Source organism: Panthera uncia (assembly GCF_023721935.1).
Source record: "Panthera uncia isolate 11264 chromosome C1 unlocalized genomic scaffold, Puncia_PCG_1.0 HiC_scaffold_3, whole genome shotgun sequence".
Taxonomy (NCBI): domain Eukaryota; kingdom Metazoa; phylum Chordata; class Mammalia; order Carnivora; family Felidae; genus Panthera; species Panthera uncia.
The window spans coordinates 72,869,706-72,880,079 of NW_026057584.1; the positions used below are offsets into that span (position 1 = coordinate 72,869,706).

Below are 10,374 nucleotides of genomic sequence, written 5' to 3' on the forward strand. Positions count from 1 at the left end.
TACAGGCCAATATCCCTGATGAAACTAGATGAAAAAGTTCTCAACAGGATCCTAGCACATCAAATTCAACAGTACATTAAAAGAATTATTCACTGTGATCAAATGAAATTTATTCCTGGGCTGCAGGGCTGGTTCAGTATTCGCGAATCAATCAACGTGATACACCACATTAATAAAAGAATGCATAAGACTCTTATGATCATTTCTATAGATGCAGAAAAAGCATTTGACAAAGTATGGCTTCCATTTATGATAAAAACCCTCAACAAAGTAGATTTAGAAGAAACATACATCAACACCATAAAGGCCATATACTAAAGACCCACAGGTAATATCATCCTCAATGGGGAAAAACAGAGCTTTCCCCCTAATGTCAGGAACATGACAAGGATATCCACTCTCACCACTGTTGTTCAACATAGTACTAGAAGTCCTAGCCTCAGCAATCAGACAACAACAACAACAAAAGGGCATCCAAATTGGCAAACAAGTCAAACTTTCACTCTTTGCAAATGACACAATACTCTGTATGGAAAACCTGAAAGACTCCACCCACAAACTGCTAGAATGGATATGAATTCTCCAAAGTTGTAGGATATAAAATCAATATACAGAAATTGGTTGCATTTCTATACACCAATAATGAAGCAGCAGAAAGAGAAATCAAGGAATGAATCCCATTTACAAATGCACCAAGAACCATAAGATACCTAGGAATAAACCTAACCAAAGAGGTAAAAGACCTATATGCTGAAAACTGTAAAAAGCTTATGAAATAAATTGGAGAAGACACAAAGAAATGGAAAAACATTCCATGCTCATGGGTTGGAAGAACAAATATTGCTAAAAATGTTGATACTGCCCAAAGCAGTCTGCACATTCAATGCAATCCCTATTAAATAACAATAGTGTTTCTTCACAGAGCTAGAACCAACAATTCTAACATTTGTATGGAACCAGAAAAGACCATGTAATTTTGAAAAAGGCCAAAGTAATTTTGAAAAAGAAAGCCAAAGCTGGAGGCATCACAATTCCAGACTTCAAGCTGTATTGCAAAGCTGTACTCATAAAGACAGTATGGTACCGGCACAAAAACACACACATAGATCAATTGAACAGAATGGAGAACCCAGAAAAGGACCCACAAATGTATGGCCAAGTAATCTTTGACAAAGCAGGAAAGAATATACAATGAAAAAAAAGACAGTCTCTTCATCAAATGGTCATGGGAAATCTGGACAGTGACATGCAGAATGAAACTGGAATTTCTTATACCATACACATAAAAAAATTCAAAATGGATCAAAGACCTAAATAGGAGACAGGAAACCATCAAAATCCCGTAGGAGAAAACAGGCAGCAACCTCTTTGACCTCGGCTATAGCAGCTTCTTACTAGACATGTCTCTGGAGGCAAGGGAATCAAAAGCAAAATGAACAATTGGGATCTCATGAAGATAAAAATCTTCTGCACAGCAAAGGAAATAATCAACAAAACTAAAAGACAACCAAGGTAATAGGAGCAGACAATTGCAAATGACATATTGGATAAAGCATTAGTATCCAAAATCTATAAAGAACAAACTCAACACCCAATAAACAAATAATCCAGTGACAAAATGGGCAGAAGACATCCAGATGGCTAACAAAAATGAAAATACCCAGCATTACTCATCATCAGAGAAATACAAATCAAAACCACAATGAGACACCACCTCATACCTGTCACTATGGCTAAAATTAACAACTCAGGAGACAAGAGAGTTTGGCGAGGATGTGGAGAAAAAGAAACTCTTTTGCACCGTTGGTGGGAATGCAAACTGGTGCAGCCACTCTGGAGAATGGTGTGGAGGTTCCTCAAAGTAATTAAAAATAGAACTGTCGTATAATCCAGCAATTGTACTATTAGGAACTTATCCTAAGGATACAAAAATGCTGATTCAAAGGGGCACATGCACCCCAATGTTTATAGCAGTGCTATCAACAATAACCAAATTATGGAAAGAGCCCAAATGTCCATCAGCTGATGAATAAAGAGGTCGTCTGTACACACACACACACACACACACACACACACACACAATATTACTCAGCAATAAAAAAAAAAAAATGAAATCTTGCCCTTACCAACAATGTGGATGGAATGAGAGGATATTATGCTAAGTAAAATAAGTCAGAGAAAGACAAATATATGACTTCACTCATGTGGAATTTAAGAAACATAACAGATGAACATAGGGGAAGTGAAGGAAAAATAAGATAAAAACAGAGTGAGGCAAACTGTAAGAGACTCTTAAATAACAGGGAATAAACTGAAGGTTGCTGTAGAGGAGGTGGGTGGGAGAATGGGCTAAATGGGTGGTGGACATTAAGGAGGGTACTTGTTGGGATAAGCATTGGGTGTTCTGTGGACATGATGAATCACTGGGTTATACTCCTGAAACCTTTACTACCCTGTATGCTAACTAACTTGAATTGAAATAAAAATAAAATAAAAGTATTTGCTGATAGGTGTGTACCCGTGTCATTTTGTTCATTGCTTTCTGGTTGTTTTTGTCATTCGTCTTTTCTTGATCTCTTTCCTTGTGACTGATGACTTTCTTTAGCAATGCTTGGCTTTGTATTTCTTGTGTACTATTATAGGTTTATGTTTTGTATTTACCATGAGATATATATATGGCATGTTTATAATAATCATCTAGTTTCATAATTTTCTTCTATTTTTTTTTCCTTTTTCTTTTCCACCTAAAGAAGTCCTGTTAGCATTTCTTATAAAGTCTATTTAGTAGTGATGAGCTTTAACTTTTATCTGGGAACTCTTTCCCAGCAAGGTTATTTAGAATTTAAGGAGAGCCATTCTTGACTTTAGAAGTTTTTTCCTTTTAGCACTTTGAATATATCTTGCCACTCCTTTCTGGTCTGCAAAATTTCTGAATAATCAGCTGATAGCCTTATGGCATTTCCCTTTTTATGTAACTATTTGCTTCTGTCCTTATCTTTATTCTTTGACATTTTACTTATCATGTGTCATGGTATGGAATTCCTTGGTTTCCATCTTGCTCAGGACTTTTGGTGCTTCTGGACCTAGAAGTCTGTTTTCCCCAGATTAGGAAAGTTTTCAGCTATTATTTCTTCAAATAAGTTTTCTGCCCCATTTTTGTTTTCCTTCTGGGACCCATATAATGCAGATGTTTTGTGATATTAAGAGATCTCTTAACTTATCCTTATTTTTTTTTCCTTTTTCCTTTTCAGCTTGGCTGTTTTCCAATAGATAATTGATCCATTCTGCATCCTCCAATTTACTGTTGATTCCCTCTAGTATAGATTTCATTTCAGGTATTGTGTCTTCAACTCTGACTGGTTGTTTCTTTGTTGAAATTCTTCTTGAGTTTATCCATTTTTCTCTCCAGTTCAGTAGCAACTTTATGGCCATCCCTTTGAACACGTTATGAGGTAGATCGCTTATTTCCATTTCGTTTACTTCTTTCTCTGAGGTATATTCTTGTTCTTTCTTTTGGAGCATCTTCCTCTGTCTCTTCATTTTGCTTGGCTTTCAGTGTTTCTATGAATTAGGGAGAACAGCTAAGCTTGAAGGAATGGTCTATTTTATGGTCCTCCCCTATGAGACTGTCTAGTTACTTTGGTTGGCTGTCCAGAGCTGTGTCTGATCTGTGCTGGGGCTGCCTTGATGGGATGACCAGAGCTGAATTGGTCAGAAGTCTTGGGGCTCTCCTGTCAGAGGATGCCAGCTGTGGGTTCCTAGGGTTCTCTGCATGGAAGGCATCCTTGCAGGACAGCTGAAGTGGCTGCAAGCCAGGTCATTCCAGGGTACTCCTACAGAGGGAATCCTGGCAAGGTAAGTGGAGTTAAAGTGTTGTGCTACATGAAGAGGGCACCCTGTTAGGTTACCTTGAGCTTAAACAGGTATAGGCTTGGGGCTCCAGGGTCTTGTGTACTGGTGGCACTGGTAAGTTGTCTGGAGCCTAAGTGGTGTGGATCTGGAGTATTCCTGGGTAATTTAGCCAGAGGGCTGGAGCCATAGTAAGTGCTGACCAGGGGTGTCTCAGTGTGTGGTTGCCTTGGTTGGGATGGCTGGGACTGGTGTAGGCTATGAGCCTGGGGCTCACCGAGGCCGTAGCCTGGCAATGGTGCCAAGACCCCACTCCTGTCTGCACTATCAAGGTTGGGGGGCACTTAAGGAGTGGTGTTCACACCAGCCCCTGACTGAGAGAGAGTTCCAGCAGATCCCCTGGCATTTGTTGGAGTTGTAGGGCTAGATCTTTTATATTCTAGTTGATCTTTTAAACTTTGGCATTTTTTTTCTGTACCCTGAGGAGACCAACCTGTTCGTGGTCCCTCGGTGCTATCTCTACCCACAGTAGTTCAACAGTGTTGGGGGTGGGGAGGGTTCCTTTCATTGCCTTGTCTCCATCTCTCTGGCTATACTCTGTGGTCTTTTGTTGTACAGAAGCTTTTCATTCAGCACTCAGTTCTTCAGGAGGAATTGCTTTATAAATAGGTGTAGATTTGGGGTGTCCATGGAGATGAGGCAGGGTCTTCCTATATCGCCCTCTTGTACCAGAATGTTGTCTCTTTTTGATCACCAGAGGAATTTTGTCCTCTGTTACATTTTGGGTATCCTAGAGTTGTTTATATGCACTCTTGGAGCATTTTATCAACATTGTAATTACATGAGTAGTAGCCACATTTTCTTCCAACAGAATTCCTAGGCAGATTTGGAGGAAGAATAATTACTTATTACCTTGTTCTCCACTTATTCTGTAGCTTTCAGAATCACCATGAAGAGATGTTCAGTACTTTTTCCTACCACATTATAATCTGTGGCACCGATCAGTAAAATCCTAGGGGAGACTTCTGCTCTCTTGCTAACCAACACAATTCTTGTCCATGTGTGCAGGTATTGTGGAGGATTACAAGCCACCATTTTATGATGTGGTTCCCAATGACCCAAGTTTTGAAGATATGAGAAAGGTGGTCTGTGTGGATCAACAGAGGCCAAACATACCCAATAGATGGTTCTCAGACCCGGTAAGAGTGTCAGTTTCTTAGTTCTAAAACTATCTTCACCTTTTTACTAGGTGAAAGTCCAGAGCAAGCAAATAACATAACTCCTGAATGATTTGCCTTATCTATTGCTTTCTCTATTTTATGTAGAAGGGCCTTAGACCTAATTGAGTAGGTTCACAAAACGGTCTCGTTGCTGAAAGAGCATTCTGATTGATCTTGCTAATAAATGATAATATTCACAAGAATTTCAACTATTGACTAACTCCAGTAGTTAGGAGACTCATTACTATGCCACTAGCCCTAGGACTGCAGTTTCACAAGTAAAACAAGAGATGAACCTCTTTTCCATCACTGCATATCTGAAACTCCAAACAGAAGCTGTTTGGCTCAAGATTCTTATTGCTTCCTGTTGGGAGCAGCAAATCTGAAACATGGAGAGATGACTCCATCTGCAGATTTCATTATTAACTCAGGGGTAGCATGATCTCTTTTAGCAAACATAAAACATCAGGGGGTGCAGCCCATCCCATGTAATTTACCTCAAAATCAGCTGGTGAAAGGAGGAGTGCAGAGGCCAGGGTTCATGAAACTGAAGAGGAGCTCCTTATCCGGCAGTCACGGCCTTGATTATTTGTTTAAAGAAGGTGGCGGGAATATCGCTTAACATCCACCCAGTTTCTGGGGCCACTGAAGAGCCACTGTTTTAACTGTGGTGTTTGTTTCTTTCTCCTCAGACATTAACCTCTCTGGCCAAGCTGATGAAGGAATGCTGGTATCAGAACCCATCCGCGAGACTCACAGCTCTGCGGATCAAAAAGACTTTGACCAAAATTGATAATTCCCTAGACAAATTGAAAACGGACTGTTGACATTTTCACGGTGTCAAAAAGGAAGATTTGTCGTTGTCATTGTCCAGCTGGGACCTAATGCTGGCCTGACCGGCCGTCAGAACAGAATCCATCTGTCTCCCTCCGCAAGTGGCTGCTTTGACGAGGCAGACATTCTACCCAGCCGCGTGCGGGGGAGACACCAAAACCACCCTAACCTCGCTCAATATCCGTGAACTGGGCATTTCACAAACTGTTCACACTACAGAGACTAATGTGGGACAGACGCTGTTGCAAAGGTAGGGGAACTGGAGGAACACAGAGAAATCCTAAAAGAGATCTGGGCATTAAGACAGTGGCTTTGCAGATCCTTCACAAGTCTCCTAGACTCTCCCCATGGGAAACTCACGGAGGTGGTGAATTTTTATCAGCAATATTGCCTGTGCTTCTCTTCTTTATTGCACTAGGAATTCTTTGCATTCCTTACTTGCACTGTTACTCTTAATTTTAAAGACCCAACTTGCCAAAACGTTGGCTGCGTACTCCACTGGTCTGTCTTTGGATAATAGGAATTCAATTTGGCAAAACAAAATGTAATGTCAGACTTTGCTGCATTTTACACATGTGCGGATGTTTACAATGATGCTGAACATTAGGAATTGTTTATACACAACTTTGCAAATTATTTATTACTTGTGCACTCAGCAGTTTTTACAAAACTGCTCCGTGCATATGTTAAAGCTTATTTTTATGTGGTCTTATGATTTTATTACTGAAATGTTTTTAACACTATACTCTGAAATGGACATTTTCTTTTATTATCAGTTAAATTCACATTTTAAGTGCTTCACATTTGTATGTGTGTAGACTGTAACTTTTTTCAGTTCGTATGCAGAAATGTATTTAGCCATTACCCATGTGACACCACCGAATATATTACTGATTTAGAAGCAAAGATTTCAGTAGAATTTTAGTCCTGAACGCTGTGGGGAAAATGCATTTTCTTCGGAATTATCCATTATGTGCATTTAAACTCTGCCAGAAAAAAATAACTATTTTGTTTTAATCTACTTTTTGTATTTAGTAGTTATTTGTATAAATTAAATAAAAGGTTTTCAAGTCAAAAAGTGAATTTTTTTTTTACCATATAAAAAATATCTGCATTCTAGAAAGCATTTTATTATGGGAACAATAGAAGCAAAAAAATGAATTTGTAAACTGAATTTGCTTTTCAAGTCTAGTAACAATTTTGAGGGTCCTAGGAGGATGATTTCCAGCTTGAATTTGGTATCAGAAAATTTGAATCTTGTTTCTTTGTGATTGTTTTTTTCTTGGTCTGTGTTCCTAACTGTGAAATGAGTGTAACGGAACTATCTAACCTGCTTTCTTCACATGGGGGTTGTGAGTATAAATGGGATGAATGATGTCCAAGCATGTCCATTTATAGTCATGGGGGTTGCCAGTATAAATGGAATGAATGAGGTCCCACATGAGTGGAAAGCAGTGTTCTACATCTCACCCTACTGGCTTGGGGAGGGTCCATTGCTGGCTTTTTTCCACTTCTTGTGTTCACCAGGATTGAAAAGGTAAGGTTTAAAATAGCCCGATTAAGAGGTGTGAATTTTTGGAATGTTTACCAGAGGTAAGTTGATAACATCATTAAGATACATTTATTTATGGGTTATTACATTGACTTAAGTTGTGATCAAATACACATAAGAGTTTGCCATCTTAATACCACTGGACTGTCCATTTAAAGGTAGTTAAGTATGGGGTACCTGGGCAGCTCAGTCGGTTGAGTGTCTGACTCTTGATTTTGGCGCAGGTCACAATCTCACAGTTTGTGAGTTTGAGCCCTGTGTCAGGCTTTGCACTGGTGGTGCAGAGCCCACTTAGGATTCTTTCTCTCTGCCCTTCGCACGCGTGTTCTCTCTCTCTCTCCCTCCCTCTCTCAAAACAAACTTAAAAGTGGTTAGGTACGTTCACATTGTTTTGCTGCTGTCTCCACTATCCATCCACAGATCTCCTTTCATCTTGCAAAACTGAAACTCTCTGCCTATTAAGCAATAGCTCCCCATTCCTAACTCCTTATAGTCCTTGGTAACCATCATTCTACTTTCTTTCATTACAATTTGACTACTCTACCTGCCTCATATAAGTGGAATTATACAGTATTTGTGAGACTGGCTTATTTCACTTAGCATAATGTCCTTAAGATTCATCCTCATTATAGCATGTATCAGAATTTTTCTTTTTATGGCTGATAATATTCCAGTGTTACGTATATAGAGCATTTTGTTTATCTGTTCATCTGCTGATGGAGAATTGGGTTGCTTCCATCTTTTGCCTGTTGTGAATAATGCTGCCATGAACATAGGTATGTAAATCTCTATGAATCCTTGCTTTCATTTTTTTTTTTTTTTGGCTACATACCTTAAAGAATAATGGAATCACATTTAACTTTTATTGAAGTATTGCATACATGTATAAAAGTATACCTATGTCCAACTATACAGCTTGATGCATGTTTATAAATTTTTGTAAATTGGTTACTGTCATGAAAACAGCACCCAGATCAAGAAGCACAATATGGACTTCTCTAGAGTGAAGTTAGCATCACGGTGGCATGAATTCCTTTTCTTCTTACCTTTGATTTACAACTAATTGTATGTCAATAACCAAATAAATGTGCCTCTGCATAGCACACCATGACACCTGGGCAACTTCTACCCACATATGCATCTGAAAGTGTGTGGATAGGACCTCGGGGAGGAGACTGTGTATCCAAGGGAGTGAGTGAACCTGCCTCAATTCCCTTTGCTATGATCAGGAAAGGGGGAACCTGGAGAGCACAAAGCTGGGTGAACACTCAAAGGAGATAGAGAATTTATAGAAGTTTAGCCAATGTGACAGAAGATCCCAGCAGGATAGGAGTTTGGAGGCAAAGGAGAGAGAGGAACTGTGTGGTATACACTAGATGGCTGGTTTGTACAGGCACATCCTGAATGCTTTTGTTAATCACTATCCTGAGAATATATAGAACCCATCCTACCTCTGTAGCTCATCAAGCAGAAGATATAGAAGAATGTGTCATTCAGCATTCAAGGTCAGGGGCTCTGGGGATGGCCAACCTGGAGCATCTTCTTTGTAACAAAGAATATGTGGATGGCAGACCTTGATCTCCTTAGAACGCTGGCCATGCAAGGAGGGGAAAGGCTACAGATAGTTGATAGTTCAGTTGCTACACTATAAAAACTTACCTCATGCAGATTCCAGCCATGGATGCTTTGTCCAGTCTGCCTTAGACTCCTTTGGTCTCACAGGACCACCTCCCACCCTTGGCCTAGAGTCTCCTGGGTTACAGTTACATTGGAGCCCACCAACACTTTCTCCAAGGGTGTCATGGCAATATACTAGGTTTTTGTTGGCAGCAGTGAGTAGCTACCTCTCTGCTAGAGGGAGTGGAAAGCAAAAGTGGTTGCCCGCTGGCAGGGGTTGAAGCTGAAGTGACCCATCTCTCTCCAGTAGGACCCTGGATTTCTGAGAGGGATCTCCATCACCAGGAGGAAATAAAGGAAAGGAAGAGGCCAAAAAAGAAAACCAATCAAAAGAGACAAAGAATTCCAACCAAAGGAATGTCTTTCCAGCTGTCTGCAGAAGGTCCACCTGTGGACCTCTTGGAGTCCCACGCTGGAGAATCCCCCTATCAGCCATGTGCACCCCCCCTAAGCCCCACATTGTAAGTCCATGCACCCCTTCTGTCAGCTCGTTTTGTATGCTGAGTGCAGTCCCCAGCCCCCATAGAAGAAACTAAAAACTTGAGCTATAGCACCACCTCTGGGACATGAAAAGTTTCTAATCATCAGCCACTTGAACTGTAACAGCAAAAGTGAACAGATTCTTCACTAAAGAAAGGATATGCACCTCTGCTTTTGCATTTAAAGTAATAAACACTACAAAAAAAAACAAGGAAATATGGTATTACCAAAAATAAATGATATTTCTTCAGGAATGAAACTCCAAGGCACAGAATATTGTGAACTGATAAAGAATTCAAAATAGTCATTATGAGGAAATTCAAAAAGCTACAAGAAAACTAAAAAGGCAATTCAGTGAACTCAGGAAAAAAAGTTCTTTACCAAAGAAATTTGTTCTTTTTTAAAATTTCAAACAAATTCTGGAGCTGAAGAATTCTATGAATGAGATGAAGATGGCATTAGAGAGCACAGGTACAGGATACAGCAGATGAAATTAGAACAAGTGATGTGGAAAGAGAACTAAGATTTTTTTTTAAAAAGCAGAAATCCCATGAGAGCTACCAGATTCAATCAGCAAAAGCAAATGGACTTAACAGCTGTAGTTAGAACATTTCATCCTAAAACAGAATACATATTCCTTTCAAGTGCAAATGGAACATTCTCCAGAACAGATCACATATTAGGTCACAAAATAGGCCTTAACAAATACAAAATGATTGAAATCAGACCATGCACCTTTTCTCACTACAATGCTATGAAACT

At 39.6% G+C, this 10,374-nt stretch overlaps 1 protein-coding gene across 2 annotated transcripts in view; it reads left to right on the plus strand.

Moving 5' to 3' along the window:
* ACVR1 (activin A receptor type 1) overlaps positions 1-7,137 on the plus strand; it is a 141,190-nt gene extending 134,053 nt beyond the window's left edge. For both annotated transcript variants that reach the window (XM_049615612.1, XM_049615613.1), the window contains exons 10-11: positions 4,918-5,048; positions 5,762-7,137. In XM_049615612.1, coding sequence (XP_049471569.1) covers positions 4,918-5,048; positions 5,762-5,896 — 266 coding nt within the window. In that variant the 3' untranslated portion in view covers positions 5,897-7,137. The remainder of the gene's footprint in view (positions 1-4,917; positions 5,049-5,761) is intronic.
* Positions 7,138-10,374: the final 3,237 nt, after the last annotated feature.